This window comes from Atractosteus spatula, chromosome 4 (assembly GCF_055471065.1).
Source record: "Atractosteus spatula isolate fAtrSpa1 chromosome 4, fAtrSpa1.hap1, whole genome shotgun sequence".
NCBI lineage: Eukaryota > Metazoa > Chordata > Actinopteri > Semionotiformes > Lepisosteidae > Atractosteus > Atractosteus spatula.
This window is the reverse complement of record NC_142709.1, coordinates 71,176,095-71,196,696: the sequence shown is the minus strand read 5'-3', so window position 1 is coordinate 71,196,696 and position 20,602 is coordinate 71,176,095. Positions and strand designations below refer to the sequence as shown.

The window sequence follows — 20,602 nt, the reverse complement described above, 5'->3', positions numbered from 1 at the left end:
AAGGATATTGGTCTCCCCACATCAAAGATAACATTGCAGCTATGAAGAGAATTTAGTTATCATCTACCAAACTACAGTCTTATGGAGATACGTTAGCCCACAGTGAATTGGGACTGAAACCTTTTAAATTCTATTGGGGGGAACTAATACAACCTCATCAAGTGGCTGCATTTCTTTTAAGCTCAGAGAAACTGTCTCATAATGAATGTTGACTAGATACATTTTAATTATGAGGAAGCATTTAATCAGTCGTAGTGTTACTTGAAATTACGTGAGATGATTGACTCATTTTAGTATCTGATGTGCCAACTTGGTGATAAATAATGCAATAAGTGAAAATTCATGTTGTAATCTTCCGTATAAATGATATATTGTTTAGAGTGCCAAACAGTTTATTGGTATTATAAAGCGTACAGTTACTACTCTCACACGTACCACATACATACTTACATACTGTACCTTCATGAATGTGTATTGTGTACAGCTTTTTACTTCAATATGAATGCTGCTGCTACAGTATATGCCAATCTAACCATACTGAGCATTTTAAATTCAGAGTTGCAGCATTGAAAACACCAAAAACAAATGGAAATTCTATTACAGGTTCAGACTGTTAGTAGCACCACTTACAATATGAAGTTAATTCTACCCCGTATGAAGAAGATCTCTGTGAAATGATGACTAAAGATTTTAAAACATTTAGTTTGAAAGCCTTAGAGCAGTGATTTTGTTGTCAGGCTATTACAATTATCCAAGTGAAAATTGGTATTGTAATCAGTATTGTAAATCAGCCTTCTTAGTTAAGACCAACAAATAAAAGCCAGAGATATTTGTGTGACAAATTCCTTACCCCTTACCAGATGAACTAGTTTCTTTTATTTTCTCTTCTCCATCAGAGCACTAATTAATCATTTTCAAGCCTCGCAACTGGTTTGGAACTCCATTGAGTATTAAAGAAAAAAACATCTGAATAATCAAATTACCATGTCATGTGGTTCTTTTACCCAGACAGATTTTTACAGTGTAATATTCTACAAAGTAGAATCTCATGAATACCGAAAACTAACACGCATTCACAGATGCATATCTTCTTGGAATAATGTTTAATCCGCAAGCTGCATACAGCTACAACATTTGCTGAGTGTGCCTTACAATGCACATAAACAGCAAAAGGATTCTCATGTCAAGATCTATTTTTCATGCTGGTAAGCAGCACCTCCCTCACTCAATTGCTCTCAGAGGTAAAGAAAGAGATATGAGAAACTGAATCAAGTCAATAAACCGAGGGAGGCTGCTGCTTCACAGCATGCTGATATAGTGTGTTTCAAAAATTCTGAGAAGTCTGTGCTAATGTTGCCCTGGTCCAGTTCTGCAGATCAGGCCTGGAAACAGGACTTGCACAAAAGTCATTAGATAGTTCAGGTGGGTAGCTGCGTCAGCATGCGTAGGCTGCAAAGGAACAAGTAATAGGTTTATTCCATGCTGAAAAAAAGAAGAAAGAGAACACAACGTTTCGGCCGTGGAGCCGTGACACCTGAAGAAGGCTCCACGGCCGAAACGTTGTGTTCTCTTTCTTCTTTTTTTCAGCAGGGAATAAACCTATTACTTGTTCCAAAGTCATTAGATGCTCTGTCTGTGTCCTGTTGCACTGCAAAGCAGCAGAGTGGAGGTGAGGTTATTCTCGAGTCTTTCAATGAGGCTCTCAGCAGTGACACCAGGCCTCTCTGGTTTTTTCATTACATTGCAGTAAAGAGAAAACCCCCTTTCCTCTTGCAGGTCACGTGCAGTTTTCACGTGTTGAAAAAAACAAAAGAAAGGAAGTTCTCATAACTTGCCTAGAGTCTGACATACAGTATAAGGCCCAGGCCGACAAAGATTACATTTGCAACAACAGACATGGAAAAACCCAAAAATATAGTTTTGCCTTTTTATTCCATTTTGAATGTGTCAGGCTACAATACTTCAGTGACTTGGGAACCTTACCTTCTCTGTGGAGTTTGTTTGACATTCCCATGTCTACATAGCCAGTGCCCTGATATCCTCCTATAGTCCAATGGCATGGACATTCCAAATGACATGTCTAATAATAATAATAATAATAATAATAATAATAATAATAATAACTGTTGTTGTTGTTGTTATTATTATTTTGGACTTGGTTAAATAATACTACTTTTTGAAGAATTCATAGTACACAATGTAGGAATAAATCAAATAATGTATTCAGTTTTACTCTTGCTTTTCTGCATTGTGATACAAAGGGAAAAATGCCCTCACCAGTAACAAATCAACAGATTACAGCTCAGCTTTCTGACAAACGGCCTTGTGTTTCTCTTGTACTCAACTTTGCAGCAAAGCTAGTCTGGACATGTGGCCGTAAAAGGTGCGAGATTCCTTTCTTAAAGGGATATAGATCCCGTATCTCCGCTAAATTTGCTGTAAAACCTAATCAGAAGGAAACACAATAGTACCTTTGATTTAATTTTCACATGCAGTAGTCTTCTGGTGGATTGTCTTTAATCAGCAAAAACAAAAGAGAAAACTATGAGCGTCTTGACTGCTCTGTTTAACCTCAGTTAAAGAACTGTAACGGTGCTCTGCCTCTCTGCTTGTCCTATTGTGAAAAGACAAATGGAGCTGATTGCTTCCCTCACACCTGAAGTAGGCTTCACAGCCGAAACGTTGTGTTTTCTCTCTTCTCTTTTCAGCATGGAATAAACCTATTACTTGTTCCTTTGATTACTTTCTGTACGTGTTAAGTGATCTTACTCATAATTAATGGCTTTGCTGTAATCTGTCTTCTGTGTGTGGTTAGTGCTTATTGTAGAAAATGGTTTGCTGGTTCAAACCCAGGTGGTTTAGATATCATCGTATGCGGGACTTCCCCGTTTTTTAAACGGTCTGTTTTGGAGAAAAAGCTCAGTAGAACATATCAAGTCTTATTTATAATGTACCTGCCACTGAACTGCAAGTCGATATTTGACACACACACCGATTAAAGAGCTATTGATTCGAATATTTCCATTCACAATATTCCCCTCGGGGATATATGCAGTGGATATGAAGTGCAAGTTACAGTTCACGTCAGGGGATTGTACTGCACACAAGCAGTCAATAAGTTTAGAAAGAAAAAAATGCTAATTTTATCACAACTTAAAACTGCTGCTGTCTGAAGAACAGCAGTCAGTGAAACAGAAAGTATTGATTTCCCACACTCAGGAAGAACTGGTGCCAAAGGCTTCTTTTAACCACAGGCTGCATTCAATACAGGAGAAAAACAAATCATCTTCCATTGGTATGAAAAAGTAATGAAATGGGGGCTGTTTACTACTCCCTCACTTTTTCTTACTTTTAAATGGTTAGTCTTCTCTGGCCCTGTTTGTTTATTAAACTCAGGAACTGTTTATGAGGGAGGGTGGTGGCTGGGACCATTTTTATTTCCACCAGTGGAATGACTGCTTGCTGCTTGTTTTCCAGAGGATTATTCACTGAAACACCATTGTCACATGATTTGTATTTATCTAAAAAAGACAGCAGTTTTTTTCTACTTCTGCTTGTATTGTTTCATTGAAAAAAAAATGTTTAGAAGCAACTATATTAAATAAAATGTGAATATATGTATAAACGTGGCCCTACTTTGGGGGGTAAAGAAAATATTTGGCCTTTATATGTCTTCATGACACATAAATGACGATATATATATAGAGAGAGGTAAAAATGTAATAAATTAATTTGCCTTTAAAATCATTTTCAAATGAACAGGTTTAGATAGATAGATACTTTATTGATCCCTTGAGGGAAATTGCAGTGCAACAGCAGCTTAACACACACAACACAGCCACAGTGTAACGAATTATATAATAATAGTACAATACATACAATACAATACAAGAGTTACTCACAGTCCGGACGCACAAGAACAAACTAGAACAGAACAGTACACAGAAAATCGTATCACACTCATATCACACATATGAATATAAATATAGATGTAACTATAGATATAAATATAAATGTATTGCACAGGTCCCTGGCATATATTGCACAAAAAGTGGTTGTAAACGGGGAAAAGAAAAAGAAAAAGAAAAAGAAAGAGAACAGATGTAGCAGAAGATGTGTAGATGTTTACAATTACATTGTAGAGATTAGCACTGTGTTAATTACATACCCTGCAGGTGATGCACATGAAGTCACGAAGCCCTGCCAAAACTGCAAGATGTCATTAATATTCTCCTCTTAGAAAGTGAGCTTGAGCATCTCTTCTTTACATCCAGCCACAAGGATGAAACCGTCACATATTAAAGATGCTATTGTTGTTTTGCAAGGCTTACTGAACTAGTTTATCTCCATTCCGCGAGTACAAACGCCTCGTGCGATTCTATGAATGACGTCTGTGCACAGGAAGGAGAGGAAGGCTATAAGGCGAAGCCACCAGACACTTCTCTCTGTCTAATGGAGGAAACCCATGACTTCCTGTGTCACAGGTCTCTGTGCTACCTTTTCATTTGGCAGGAATAAAGTTCGAGATATGTCAAGGCTATATCTCGATAGCAGACAGAAGTCTGTTGCCGGGGCTATTCTGCGTCCTTCCTCGTAGTTTCAGTGTTTACTGAATGAACTGATATGAAGAATACAAAGGCCCCTTGTATAGCTGAAAAAATGTCAGAAAAAATAGAAGAAAGCAATCACACAGAAATCATACTAACATTCTGTTGTTTCTAGGTACTAGGAGTAACCTGAATTCATCTTCTACCGTGCAGGAATATTTGTGTGGGTGGGAAAAAGACTTCACCTTTATTTGCACATGTCGTGTCAAAAAAGGGTATTTCATTTCCTTAGGTATCTCGAAAAAGCAGAAATTGTGTGGAAATACAACTCCAATTCAAATCGAGAATTCAAATCAAGGAAAGCTATGTTAACATTGCATAACACACTAGTAAGGCTTCATTTAGAACAGTTTTTGTCGCCAACGGTACAGTTTTTGTCACTGAGGTATAAGACAGATATTTCTGCTTCTGGAATCAGTGCAGGGAAGAGCAGGCATTACAGGAGCTGAGAAGCTAGGCTCCTACACTGACAGGCTGAAGGAACCGAACCTTTATAGTCTTGTACAGACAAACCTATCATGTCTGATGTCTTTCAGACATATCCCACGATTCACAGCAAGGATAGGATTAATTTAGTTGCTATCTTTAAGACTGCGTTTTTTTCTTTTCTGTAAAACATAAGAAAATATTAAACTGAAACGTAATACTTGCACCTCTCAAACTCTTAACGTACCGATTCTGCCGAATACACCAGTATGTTCTCAGCGCCGAGAAGCCCTGAGTTTTACACAAAAGCCATGCAGAAAATGATTGGTGCCACTTCGCTGTTCTATTGAAACAGCCCCGCCTAAGTCCCGAGCAGGAAAAGGCAGTGAGTTATGAACTCTTCTCACATCACAAGCCACAAAAGCAGAGGAATGTGTCAGACAGGAACAGATAACCCCCACCTGCGCTAGCGAGGCTGCATGACTCACTCACTTCGGTACTTCGGTACATTGCTCTGCTTATCAAAGGTGCTCAACTACAGCGCAGTTACTTACAGTTACATTCTTCGCTAAGTATCGGCTGTGTCTAGGCAATGACAACCAGCAGCTAGAGAAACGTATGAAATCGTTTTAAATAAATGGAGAGTTAGTTTTTTCGAGAACATATTCGTTTAAATCAACTAAATACATTTCGGTTCGACACTATTTTCAGGGGCCACTGCAGTTTCTTTGGGGGGGTAATGAACATTAATGACGACGTACGTTTATACGTAGGATAAGGATTAATGAGCATTTCCAGTTGAGCGTATTCTATAGTGTGTTTCTCACAAAAAAGCGCAATATTGAAAGAAGTATATATTGTATTACGATAATATTTTGTATTTTTGTAATATTGTATATTTTGTAAGTAACCTTGGATCAGAGTTACTAAAATAATAGCAGTTCATCGTGTTTCGTTCCTATAAAAAACAAACCTTTGAGCAATTACAGGTGACGCTGTTTATGTGCATATGCACGAATTATGTGTAATCCTATACCATCTCGTGATGTCTGTTAGTTTGCACATGATAAGGAAATTCGTCTGGAAATGTTTCGTTGTGAGTCACTTAAAGTGGAGTTTTACTGCCGTAGTTTTCTATGCGCTTAATTTAAACCCATTCACTTTTTTCCCTCAGTGAGAGTCGTATTATTTAAAGCAAACAAGCGCATTAGCTGATGGTATTTTTGTTCAGAAGCAGTACAGATCTTGAGAGACACCGTGTGTCTCTCAGTTGACAGCGGATAGTGGTACGACACATAAATCTACATATTCCTGTAAGTCTTTAAGTACACTGTGATCAAAAGAAGCTAAACGCCATGTCAGGATGCTTTTATAGGATCATTGTTGTAAAACAAATGGCGTTCAGCTAGAGAATACTGGCTTGTCTGCAAAAAAAAAGTTAAGATTATGTAAAGTATGTTCATTGACTGGAATCACAGAACAGATTTAGTATGGTTATTGTCTTCCCCGTCGCTTGTTGTGTACCAAAAAAACAGCAGTGAACGCTGAAACCCATATGCCAATATATATAATTCACACTGTCTTATAAAAAACAGCACTGAAGCGTTCAAACCCAAGAGTCAATGTGTATATAACAATCCAGACTATATTATAAAAAAACATGAGTGAAGCGTTCAAACCCAATTACCAATATATATCCACATCTTATTGTCAAAACTAGCAGAGGCGTTCTAACCCAAGTGCCAATGGCTATCTAAAACTCCACACTTTATTATAAAAACTAGTGGCCAAGCAAATTGCTTTAACCCAACCTCTATTTTCTCAGACTGGATGGCTCTGGATATGCATTAATCGCCTTTACACACACCTAGATTCCCCTCCTTTTGTGAATCAATCCTTTACAGCCGAGCACAGCAGCGCCGGCTGAATGGGGCATTTCCTCCACTGTGAATGCGTCTCGGTGAATAGAGGTGTCGGGGGTTGATGAGTCATGAAAGCACGCCGTTAGCGAAGACTGGGCGTGATTTGTCCCACCCGGTATCACACGCCTGTACACAAAAGGTGAGTAGGGGAAAACCGGGCGCAAGAGTCAGACGGCGAGCTCGTCGTTACCCCTTTAAGAAGCTCAGCCCAGCCTCTGGGCCGTGACGCGCAGACGCTGCGCGCTGTGTCTGTGGGCAGGAAGAGCGTGGTCAGAGTGCGTTGATCACTCCTTCTACAGTAGCAGTGCACAAGGAAACAGCAGGGCGCAACATGTTACATTTCTGATGCTGGGGCACGGTTTAAATCGCCTCGCTTCTCGCCCGACACGCAGATCCTGCACGATCGCCGCGGAAATCCGAAGAGCCGGGTGGAAAGGGGCGTCCCGAGGCTCGGGGCTCCTGACTGTCTGAAAGCGCACCGGGGCGGCCAGCGGCGCAAAGCGCAGCCCAGAGAAAGCGAGGCGGAGAGGACTATTTCAGAAGCCATGAGAGAATACAAAGTAGTCGTGCTTGGATCGGGCGGAGTGGGCAAATCGGCTTTGACTGTGCAGTTTGTAACGGGATCCTTCATAGAGAAATACGACCCGACCATAGAGGACTTTTACAGGAAAGAGATCGAGGTGGACTCTTCACCTTCGGTGCTGGAGATTTTGGACACCGCGGGGACGGAGCAGTTCGCCTCCATGCGAGACCTGTACATCAAAAACGGGCAGGGCTTTATTCTGGTTTACAGCCTGGTAAACCAGCAGAGTTTCCAAGACATCAAGCCGATGAGGGATCAGATCATCCGGGTGAAGAGGTACGAGCGAGTGCCCATGATCTTAGTGGGGAACAAGGTGGATTTGGAAGGCGAGCGAGAAGTGTCCTCGGGGGAAGGGAAGGCGCTGGCAGATGAATGGAATTGCCCCTTCATGGAAACTTCGGCCAAAAATAAAGGCTCCGTAGACGAACTCTTTGCAGAGATTGTCAGGCAGATGAACTATGCCTCGCAGCCAAACGGGGACGACCAGTGCTGTTCCTCCTGTGTTATCCTTTAAAACATCTTTTCTCAACAACAACAACAAAAAAAAAAAGTTTGCGATGGTGAGTGACTCTAATACACAACTAAAGATCCGAAGACTAACCAGTTTGGTTGATAACGTTATGGTGTAATACGTCGACTGTATCATGATCAGTATTTTTTTTTTAAAAAGTGTCCTGCTGTCTTGCACACTCTTCTTACAAAACGTGATCCAAACCCAGTGTTTACATGGCAGAATACGCCTAGTGTTCTGGGAATAAAAACAAAGAAAAAAAAGACATTTGCATTTTTGGAAATATCGTTGTCGAGTGCCTAGGTGGTGATATTTATTTACTTAAAATGCAAAAAAAAAGACCAACACGTCTGTTTCTTTCTGTCCTGGAAATCTGTTGTAGGGTTTCATCCTTGATGCGGGGGTTCCTGAAGATATCTCTTGGGACGGAATAAGACTTTTTGTGTGTGGCTGTGGCTAAATGCGAGGAGAACTTGTTCACGAACCGGGAAAAAGGAGCACCCCGTAAAGGTTCACCGAGATTGTAAGAGCTCTGCACGGAAGCAGAAAACGCGGTGTCATCTGTTGCACCCTTAACTGGAACTAATCAGACTCTGATATCGGGAGCAGGAACGGGCAAGTTCGTTTCTGGGGGAAAAAATATTTTGTACCTGCTGCATAGAGTTGGGAGTTAAGGAAATCAGTGGTATTTTCAATTTGGGAAACACAACTTTTAAAAGAAAAAAAATAACTTTTTTTTTTGCTTGGTCAGAATAACCTGCATCATCTGAGCAGTGCCACCGTAACACCGTCAACGAAGACCTTAATTAGTGATTTGGGGACGCCAAGAGCCCCGTGTCTACTAGTGCCTTCCAAAATCAGCTGTTTAACTTAGTGCCAACCTACGAAAGTCTCCACCCAATCCCATTATCTTGCAATCCACAAAGTACTTAACTGTTTCCCTTAGGTAATCAGACAGGAGAAAAAAAAAGACAAGAACCTATTGTTGATTGAATGCGTTTTTTTTAAAAAAAAGCATCTTAGCCTTTTAAATGTAATTTCTACGCCTGCTGAGGTTCGGCCTAATTTTAATTGAAGTCCACAGGTACTGGATATGTCACATCAGTTTTGCTGTTCTTCCCTGCTTTTCTTCCCAGACCAGCAGATGCAAAGGAATTTTTGTGTTTTTGTTTTAACAAAATGTGATGTACCATTGGAATTCTAACCCGATTGTAATTTTATTTTCAGACCAGCCTTTTAACAGCTGTCTGTTTTCAAAAGACTTTTAATACAAATTGCATTTGTAAAAAAAAATGAATTTGTGCTCTGTGTTTTGTTCACACTCTGTCAAGTATTGTAGGGTACAAATGTGCATTTGATACAGACCCCGCTTTTAAAAACGCACACTGTAGTGCTTTTGTAGTTTAACTGCAGTTTTTGCACTACAAGATATGCTTTGCAGATTATAAAGAAATCTCAAATGTGTTTAATGTCTCCCTTAGCTGTCACTGTCGTTTTTAGTGCTAGTAGTCCTTTGGGTTTTCCTGTTGTCTGCAGTCTTTTGAAATGCTGTGTTTGCACCACACAGGGATTTCAGCAGCAACGTAGAGACTGAGTCATCCAGGGTGAAAATAGGTTAGGAAGGGTGCGTAGCAGATAACCTGTTACGCTCAATTTCTCTGTAGTATAAAAAAGCAGCGTTAAAAGTACTTAGTACCTGCCTTTGTCAGTCTCATAGCCGGAAATGGAAAAATGTGATTCACCACATTCTAGTTGAATCATTCATGACAGATGAAGGAGAAACTGCAGAAACCATCACATACTGAAGTGTAGCAGACCATACTGTGGATCGACAACGATTCCCAGTAAAGCAGTGCGTTTGTTTTATTTTGGTGATAGTGGCGGTGTGTTGTTGATAGTGTGTGTTTCCCAGCCCCGTGTCAGTGTTATCGACTGTGTCTTTGTGTTTCGGCTGTTTGATTTCTGGCCGTTTTCTGCAAGCAGGGTCTTAGTTTGAGAAAAAAAATCTCCTTTATGTTTATTGTGACCAGGAAACATAGCGGATAGATCTGTTTCCACTTGGTTTAAATTGTTGCTTTCCCTGTACCTTTATTGGTTGTCCCTAGTTATCAATTAGTGAAGAGTATACACAAGAGAGAAGGTCAATATATCAAACACTCACATTAGAAGCATTCTTGGGGATCTATGGACTTGTTGCTTAAGTTCCTGTCACTTAGGTTTATCGTTTGAAGGTGAAATACTGAAACCCCGCTTCTGGTCCAGACTAAACGGAAATTTTATACCTTCTTTTACTATGCAAGCCATGAAACTGTAAGCAAATAGCTCGGTAAACGTAATCGATGAATGGTTCAGTTTAAACAAAAACTCAAAGAGGTAGGGGTATTCCAGGGGAAGAGCTGGAAAATTGTGATGGTGTTTAATGTGGTTCTGTGGGTGTACCAAGTTGTAGTGTGTCTTCAGTCACATCATGCTTTTGTTTTACAGGAAGGTGATTAGCAAGATAAAGGATGTGATCTTTCAGAGGTTGTTATGATTTGTTTCTCTGTTGATATGTGCTTGAAAGAGGTTCTTTTATTGCAATCTAGAACTGTGTGGAGCTGCTTGTAAAACTGTGATCAGGAGGCACTTTTTTATCCAAAGTGTTGTGAGAGTCTGGAACTGGCTGCCCAGTCCTGTTCTTGAAGCAGATGCCCCAGTGTCTTTCAGGAAACAGCTGGGTGACATTAGTTCCTAGCTACAAAATGAGCTAGATGGGACGCAAAACCTCCTGCCATTTGTAACCATCCTCTCTTAATTTCAAATGCACTTGTTAGAGAGCACTTTGCAACTGTTTTCTTTTTTTTGTGCTCGAGGGACTCCAACTGCGATACCTGAAGTGTGTGCGTTTGAGAGAAGATGACAGGGAATGTGGAAGGTTTTTTTCTTCAAGGTGCAGCTGTTGGTGCAATCTTGATGGTTACTGTCTAGAAAAAATTAAGAATCATTTGAGTTTGTTTTCCAGAGCATTGAATGAATCTAAACCCTACTGTTTAAGAAGTCTGTTTTTAGTTGTTTAGCATGTTTTTTTTGTTCTTGTTGGCGTTACGGATGAGCTAATCATATCATCTGAATGTTTCCTCAGCAAGGTTATACGCATCTCTGCAGCATATAGGCTGTGATACAGAAATCAGAATGTCAGATTTAAAATTGTCTGATTCAGATTTCAATGTCAAGCTGAAGTGACAAGGAATTTCACTTCAAGGATTCCTTAGCATTCCCTTGTCTCACTAAAAAGCATCTGGTCTTTGTAAAACACCTTCAGTGCTTAATATGACTCAAGATTGTAAGTTCAGTTCATTTATGGATGCTTTTTAAAATAACTGAGGATGGATAAAAGTAATGAGTGCCGAGAGCTGTGCTTTCAGGTTAGTTGATCATTGCATATCATACAATACTCAATTGAGGTGTGCACACTAAAACTGAACCAGTTGTTCACAAACTGTGTTTTAGGTTTTTCATATACTGCGCTGGCAGCTGTCTTCTTATTTGGATAGTTTGTCCTGTAAGTTCTCACCCTAAAACCCTCCCTGCCACTTTCCAGTGTATGAATGAAACATTACTGGGCCTGCTGTATTAAGGCACAGATGACACCAGGCCTCAATCATAAGTGTTTCAGAGCTAAGTTCCCAATTTCTCTTCTGGGCTTATTTCACTTCCCTTATTCATTTCTTAAGGAGAACAGTCATGAAACTTTAATTGAAGTAAGCTTGGTCTCCAACTTCTTCCTTTCTGCCTCAATCATTTTAATTGAGTGTGAAATTCTGGAGCTTTTTTTTTAGGACTTGACCCTGTTGCTTGATTGACATGCCTTGTTGAGGAGATGGTTCCAGCCAAAGCGGAGAAAAAAAGACAAAAAATTGGTTTGGACGTGATATGTCTGAGAGATTGGATGAAAAAGGGCTGTTCTGCCAGTAGATACTGTCATATGAACTAAGCATTAAGCAACAGGAAAATGTAACTCTTTTCATTGAAACGTTCTGTGATGCGTCAAACGGAACCGAAGCTGTGTGTTTGTTAGTATCTTCTTGAGGAGATCAGGGCCGGAAAATATCCTTGAATTGGCTCAGCCGTCCGTGGCTGTGTTTTTATTATGTAGCGCAGTTCCTCTGGGTGTTGTCATGAGCGAAGGTCTTGGTTCCTCTGAGTGGTGTTGTCCTCCTGTACTGAAGATGGCCCCTGTGGTTCCCCGTGGTGCTCATCTCATAACCGAGGGTGACAAGGGTCGTGTAGTCTTTCACTGTGGTTCTCCTGAAGGCCACAGTGGTTTTTATTACACTCTTCTTCTCCCGTGTTATAACAAGGAAGCACTGTACAGCTGGACCATTCATACAGATATCAGTGCTGTCTTTTGTGGGTTTTAAAGTACAACACAGTGAATTTAGATCTTCATTTTTAAATATAAAACTGAAGGCCACTCCCATCCATCAAAAAAGAGAACCACTGAGGAGACTCACTGATAAATGTTAATTAGACCTGCAGAGGTGTCACATTGCATGCAAACCCTTTCTTTATTTTTCCCAAAAGAAGTACGAGCTGTCTGTTATGTATGGTTAAAAATAATCTGAATTTCAAATTTAGCAGGCTCGTAGGTCTGGCAGCATCATCTATTGCTTTGAGCACAGCCTTCAATTAATGAGTATGCAGAATACCCTGAAATTCTTGTGGATTTTTGTAATACTTATCACCCGATTGTCCTGACATGTTTCAGGCATAACCTTCAGATTGCTAGACGCACTTTAATAAAAATAACTTGTCTGAGCAGAGGACTCTGCATAGCAATTTACTGCAACTAGAGTGATGTGCACCAAACTCATTTGAAATATCAGGTCATCGTTTCCCACAAAGCTAAAGTTGTTTTACTCTCTTTTTGGTTTAATTGCATGATTCCATGTTTTGAGTGCTTTATGTTGTGATAAGGTATACTTCAGTATATCTTCGTTTCAATTTGTTCTGCTGCCCGTAGATGATTAGTATACTTTCTTTTTGAAATTTAAGATGGTAGCTTCAGTAAAGTTTGATTTACTTCGTGTTCCAGGGATCTTCAGTTAAAAACATGTATCTTGCTACTCTTAAGAAATAGGCTGTGGTTGCATATACTGTATACATGTTTTTAACAACCCAGTTAGTGTTCATTTCAGTAGAGCAAGGTAACAGAACTTCCTGCCTATAGTTTGTGTTGGTAGTGGGGACTGTTACAGAGATTCTTTGTGGTGCAGAATTACACACAAACATACATACTACTGTTCATTTAGAGTATTTTCTCTGTTTACATTTCACCACACTTGACTGTTTGGCCAGGAATTCCATTTTATGTGCAAGCAAGTGGGTGTTATTTTTCTAAAGTTCTAAACCTAAATTCTGATAATAAATTATTTGGCCAGTCCCTTACTGACCTAAGCCATGAATACGTTTGTATGATCTAATCTGAATGTTTATGTTTGAATGCCTCTGTCATTTATCCTTGAAGCGGCATTATTGAAGTAATTTCCTTAACTCCAAGCGATGCATTTAAGTAAGAAAAGAAGTATTAAGCTGTGTAATAATACCCTTTTCCCCTCCCCAGTTTTCAGTTTCAAACTGCGGTCATTTGCACAGCTGTAAAGGCAGTTGTCTAGAGTGGGGGTGAGGGAAACGGCTGTGGGTATAGTTCTGGGGTGAACAGGAAGGAATGCACTGCTTTTCAGCCCTTCTGATGGCAGATCCTGAATGACAGGAAATATAAGGCAGACTTTTAAGATGGCTGGTGCCTGGGGCAGAGTCATGTGATAATCACATCATCGAGATACAGTTTCATGAGCACCTCCTCCACTCTGTCAGGTTGTCTAACAAGTCATGACATGCCCTAAATCTAAAGCTAACCTTAAAGGGTTTTTTTAGGTGAAAATGTGCTTTTTGGTGACGGGCACTGGGCTTAATATTAAAATATGGGGAATTACTATGACCAACATAAAGAGGTTTTTATATATATATGTATTTCTACAAAACTTCAACTTCAACACAATTAAGACATTTGGTTAAATCTTATATTCCGAGACTTAAGACTGCTATCATTTGGCTTTTCAGAGAGTGTCGAGTTGATTTTAGAATGCAGATTGAAAAACCCGTTTCCAGCTTGACCCCGCAATGAAAAAAGAGAAGCCAGGACATTTTCAGCACAGAGAAAACAAAAGAGGCATCTGAATTAGCATCGCCCCCAGTTTGGTATACCCCTTAAGACTGATCAGCCAGAAAAGTCTAAATTTAGGCAAAGTCTCCAAATGACCTCACCAGCTTTGCCAAAAGATGATGCCTTCTCCTTTCCTTAGTGTATGTTGACACCGTTCTGGGCAGCTGCCACAGAGGGCCTCGATAATAATAAAGAACAGAAATAACCTTGAGACACGGAGATCCTGTGAGAAAATATTTGCGCGATTTTTGTGGTTGACTCTCAAGGATATTCCTGGCTCATGTACGCATAATAACCAAACATTCATATTTGCCTTAAGTATAGTATTGCTGTTCCAGACTTTGTAAGCACTCCATCAAGGTTGCATTTTCAAAGCAAGGTGCTGGGATGGAATTAGACACATGGAAGCTGGTGTAGGATGCTTCTCCTGAACAATGATAGGCTATCGTGTAGCTGCTGATTTTTGCCTCTGTCTCAGTGGCTGAACACTGACATAATCTGAATGTGTCCCACTAACGGGTTAAAGAATTCGGACAAGTTTAGCTCCAACGAAAGGCTGTCTGCAATTCTATCGGCAAACTTATTCTGAGATATTGTGGACACATTTTGTGTTTCTTGATGCGTGTTTACACCTTAATTAGAGAGTTCTGAACACATTCTGGACTTTGTGCTCTTATTTTATTTTACTCATCTGATTTGTGTGGTATTGTCACCGCGCAAAACATCTTGAGTTAACTGCCCTGTGTCTAGCATATCACTTGCAGGATGTCAAAACTGAAATGATGGTGTCAAGTAACAAGGCTTTGCGTGATTCATACTGGGGGGGGAAAAGCCTACTAAGAAACAAATGCAAATATAAGACCAAACATTTAAAAGCCTTAATGGATTTGCGTTATGTGGAGAAGTTTTTATCCCAGTTGTGAAGATAGCCAAGGCAGATGAGATTGAGCCTCTAAAGGACACTGTACTGTACATGCTGGGCCTGGCCAGATTGAAAACGCTTGTGCTTTTGCAAATGTTTTGTGTAAAGTTAATATTGTAGAGTTAATCGGAGAACCTTAATTTTTATGGAATTGTGTGTGGACGTGCAGCAACCCTTTTGATATCTCTGGGCTGTCCAGATCTCTCCTTGAAAAAGTACCACTTTTACGGGTTGTGTGGGTGGGATGCTTCACTGAGATGATTACCTTGTGTCTTAGCTGAATAAAGGTCTTTTATAACTGTGTTTCACAGTGTAATTTCAAAGGGTGTAGTAGCCACTTGTGAAAGTGTGCATTGGTTGTTAAAGAGTTCAGAGCACAGTGCAGTGCAGTCTCGGGGAGTTCAGTGTCATGTAATGTTCATTCAAGTCATTCAGTTTGAATTTCAGTGTTAAAATTAAAATTAGTAACATACGTGCGGGAGATTTTTAAAATTCAGTTTTAATGTTGTTCTATGTACACAGAGTATTTTTGGACTTGTGGCTGACTATTTTACCATGTGATCCATTTAAGCTTTCCACTTCCTTATATACCGAGAGGCATTAAAAATGGAACAAATGCTGTTGGTTCCAAAACACATTTGTTATGTTTTTAAAGCCTCTTAGCAATTAATTTAAACACTTGGGGAATTATAGGAAGTTAAGACTAGATTACAGTTTGAAATGTAGCTCTGCAGAGGATAAACATTGTATTTTCATTATTAGTTTTCTTTAAAAAAAAAAGAAGTACTGTATCAGGCTATGTTATGGAATATTTAAATCCTAATTATGCAAACAGGAAGCACGTCTCTGTCAGGTTTGCAGTTGATTTCCCGTTACTTTCTCAGTTACCAGATGCAGAGTAAAATTGTTCAAGCTTTTTACATCTGCCTTTTAAAGAATGCTGCCAGAGTTTCATTTTGCCCTGCAGATGATGCAGCAAAAATAGATTTATTCAACCCTAGCATTTAAACAGAACAAAGCCTATGAATTGATCTGTCTTTTAGTGATATCCTGAATGCATTCTGTTTCTATGCATTTAGTTCTGGTGCACAGTTCTTATACTGAGTAACTCTATATTGCAGGGCAATATTGTGAACTTTTATTTTTTTAGGTTTGGGTCTTGTACTAAGCTCTTGAAAAAGAATGCAAAGGCAAAAGGTGACCCTCTTGCTGGGTTCAGTGGCATTTTGCATTTAATGTGGTAGTGTGAATGTCAGTGTACATGCATTTTCAGTTTTTGACAGCTAAGTTACAAATTCTTTGGAAATGCTAAGGCAACACTTGTTTTTTTTTCCAGTCATCCTTTCTGTGCTTCCATTTGGACTGGCACCTTTGCAGAATTAACCTTTCAAACCCTCCTCTGCCAGTGCACACTTCTGAATTGGTTTCATGATGACAGAAAGGCTGGAGCAGCAGAGAGATGTGTTTAAATTGTGAGGAAGGAGGGCGATCTGTGTCAGCTTGGGTACTTGACCCCTCAGATCTATTTAGTTGTTCAGTTCTTTTAATGATCTCACTCAGCACCCGACATATTCCTTGAAGCATAAATAGAAGGTTGAAAAACTGTGCAAAACATGAATTAGGATTTGGGCACCTCTTGAGGAATAATATGAAGCTAATGAGAGATAAGGGTCTGAGAATATTGTGTTGCGCACGCGCTGATACTTGGGTACCTGCGAGGGGACTGTTTTAATGGAAGGTAGTGCCAAGCTCAGTGTGAAGTGCTGATCTTTGGGGATGGAACTATTCGGCGTGCCACTGTTGGGACTAAACTGCATTGTCATTAAGGAGCTGACACCAGATTTCTATTTCATCTCCATGAGCAAGTAGCCGAGGTGCCCAGACAAGTGGTTACATATTAAACTCATCTAGCATTCAGTGTTGTGGAGGATGAAAGACGCAGGCAGAATCCATGTCTCCAACAGTGTAAGAAACTGTGGGCGGTTTCTGAGAAACTTGCCTTTTCCAAAGGCAGCTAAGTGGCGATGATCTGGATTGAGGCACAGTGGAATTCACCAGGTGACTTCTTTCTAAAACCACTCTTCCTGGTGGTGGTCCTGTTTTACAACACTGATTGATTGGGGCTTTGCTAGTATTGAAGGTGTGTTTGTGTGTTGGGAGGGGTTACAAAGTTAAACGTTCTCCTGTTAGTTACACATCCTTTGATGCTTGATTACGGTCAAGCCTTTCTTATGCTTCAGAATAACTCAAACCCAGAAAATTCTGCACTTACTCTGAGATAACTGCATTGTGTCCATTATACTCCAGAACTCAGGATAAGACCAGTTTGCTCCCTGTTAATGTGGACACTGGGCCAGAATACCAACTGAATATTTTTGGGTGTTTCTCTTCATAGATCATAGCACTCTATACTGTAAAAAAAAAAAAAGTTTTGTACTTGATAAGAAATCACGATTGCCCTTTTCCTCTGGGACAACTGTATTGTAGAAAAAATAGATTTCCTTAAGGGATCAGGGAAAGGTTACATGTTGTATATTTTGACACAGTATCTGTAGAAGTTTTCTATGAATTAGTTTACTTCAAATGCTGTTGCATGAAAAATACAGACACGGTAGAGAAGGTCATTAACAGAGTTTTCTCCGGCACTCATTATCAGTAAGCCCACCTTAAAAACCTTCACTTTCTCATTTTCTTCCTTAATCTTTGCTGAACATTACAGGAAATCCTGCATATTGGGAGAAAAATGAACTTTTTGAACTAGACCATGTCTGATAATTTGTTAGTCAGCTGAGCAAAAGTGTTTTATACTGTGAAACTCATACTGTGTCTGTTGCTTTAGATAAACAGCAACGTCAAACATTTTAATTAAGTTATGTGCAATATTGATTCATTTGAACCATCTATGTGCTTAGGTTAATAGGGAGCTCCTTACTGCCGGTCCCAGAGGTGTGAAACAATATTTTGAGTCATTGTAGGCCTTTGAGCTCCAGATCAATGAGACGCTAACAAAAGTATTTTATGAATCCAAATTCTGGCAAATGTAAATGTCATATTTGTTTTTATTTTTCTCAGAGCTGTAATGATTTTGACTTAAGGAACAGTTTACCAGTGATTTGAGAGTCTGGGAGAAACAAGTGATTACATTTCTGCACATGGTTTCCAAGGAAGGAAACAAAATGCACTTTGCTCTGAATTGTAGTTTAACAGATGTTAATTTCCAATTTCCTTGTATCTGATTTCTTAATACTTTTTCCCCTTATAGAAATGAAAAGAATAGTAATGATTTAGCGAGTTCTGCAAATCAAGGATGACACTGCCTGTTTTTTATGAGCATTTCAAAATGACTTCCGGAGAGATCAGATTCTTAAGGGTTATGCATTCTGGTTACACGGCGAAGGTTTCACTTGATGCTCGCTCAAGATGCACTCTCTGGGCCCTAGTGCAAGGCAGGGGGTGTAAGAGGGGGTCTTCAGAAGTCTGAGAGCCCTTGTGTTACACTGACGCGTTCTGAGCCGAGCTAGTTGTACAGGAAGGAAGGGTGGATCTGAATGAGATTTCCTGTCTTGCTGTGACTCACTGATGCACGCGGCTGCTCTTTTCCCTCCACTTGTTTCTGTCAGGATGGCAGGAACGCGGCTGCCTCAGTCCAGCGGCCGCGGAAGGCAGCTCGGGCATGCGGGCATCTGAAGACGATCGAGACCCACGCCCGGGAGGGTTCACACTGGGAAGCTCTGCTCCTTGAAGTCTGGTGGTCCCCGAGCCAGAGCAATCCTGTGTGACTGAGAGCACAGAACGGGAATCCGTCAGTCAGTTTGATCATACCTAGCTTTGAAGATGATGAGTTTGAGGAACGCGTGAGCACTAAGCCATAACAATATAAAAAAAAATCTCAAAACGTTAAACAGCAGCAGGTGTCAAAATGGCAATGTTCCATATGGGCCATAAATATTTTTTTTTTTCCCGCCGGCAAAATCTATTTTCTATTCATGCCAGGCCTGAGTTTTCACACCACATGCATCTTTCAGGACTTCTGAAGCACAAATACAGCTCAGCTATCAACTTCAGCTCTGCTCAGTAGCTAACAGGGCTCACCGGTTGTTCTCCAGGGAAACGTAATTAAAGATGACACCGTTTTCATTAGCTCTAGACTCAGCTGAAAGTTATCAAAGTGGTGGAAAATACAACTTGTGTGAGGGTGTGGAAATGTGATTTTCGTATTTCCTGTCAGTTAAAGGTAATCAATCCCGTACAGAACTTATTTGAGATTCTGTGCTGCAGTAGTGATGAATGGATTATTGTATTAAATTATTAGATTCTCCTTGTACATTAGAATGAGGTTCTGTATGAATGTCAAGAAGCCGTTTTGTTTTCATTTTTTCTTGGATTCTAGAATTTCTCTGAAGGGAGATGATTTCAGGACTGCACGAAACAGCAACAATGTCCTCAGGTTAGGAGACAAGGAGCTGCATCCGAGTTCTCCAATATTCCTCTGTGATAACTCAGATATTGGATTAAGTGAAGAATCGGATGATCATAGCTTCATCAGGAAAGTTTTTTTTCCAGTCAGAGTTGTGTGCAGAACCTTTGATTAAATATTGGCATGATTTTAGAGTTCATATTTTTCCTTACTGCCTGGGGTGACACATTGTGAATCTAGAGTACAGCCTTTCATTCAGACATCATGTTTAAGGCTCAAAACCATATGAGTGGTGATAATTTAAGGCTCCCTAGATTCAGACCACTTGTTTCCAAGGAATGGCAGGCAAGTCATTTCCTACAGTGCAATTATCTGGGGATTAGAGATGAATAAGACAATGGAATGACCTGCTAATGCCATCCCTCATGCAAATTCATTGTCTTCCAGTTTTTCTCCCAAGGATGTTAGTGAGTGTTATGTGATTTTTTTTCTCAACAGAGCAATACTAAGAATTAATACATCTTTGTTTTTACAGTTCACGCCTTCCACCTTTTTTGTCCTTTCCTGTCATATATGGATGTTTATTGTGCCCTCTGATTGTCTCCGGGATATTTTACATCTACTGTATTAAACAAAACATTTGTCTTTTTGATCTTCATATCGTATTGCTTAAGCACTAATTCAACACCGCACGAGACAGGAATCCCCTTCTGACAACAGACCTGCCAGGTCACAATGGGTCTGCTGCAGGGCGATTAGACAGGGTCCCCCAGCCAGCAAAATCTGCAAACTCAGGAGCAGATGGCTTTTTTGTGTGCTTTTTTTAAAAGTTGCAGGAATTTCCAGAAATAACTACTCATGTTCCTCATTTTCAGCCACTGTGTCTGGAGAATGACAGTGCACTACACAGTGATATTTGTGTTTTGGTTCAATTTCATTATTTGCTCCTAATGCAAGCGAGGCTTGCTCCTTGCTCAGTGGCTCACAGCAAGCATTCCTGCGAAGGATG

The 20,602-nt window shown here is 40.0% G+C and overlaps 1 protein-coding gene across 1 annotated transcript; it reads left to right on the top strand.

Annotated features, from left to right (window-relative positions):
* The first annotated feature begins 7,222 nt into the window (after nucleotides 1–7,222).
* rap2b (RAP2B, member of RAS oncogene family) lies at nucleotides 7,223–9,349 on the top strand. The gene is made up of 2 exons (XM_088912606.1): nucleotides 7,223–8,098; nucleotides 8,432–9,349. Exon 1 carries the CDS (start codon nucleotides 7,501–7,503, stop codon nucleotides 8,050–8,052), a length of 552 nt encoding a protein of 183 aa, XP_088768732.1. The 5' UTR covers nucleotides 7,223–7,500; the 3' UTR covers nucleotides 8,053–8,098; nucleotides 8,432–9,349.
* The last annotated feature ends 11,253 nt before the right edge of the window (nucleotides 9,350–20,602 follow it).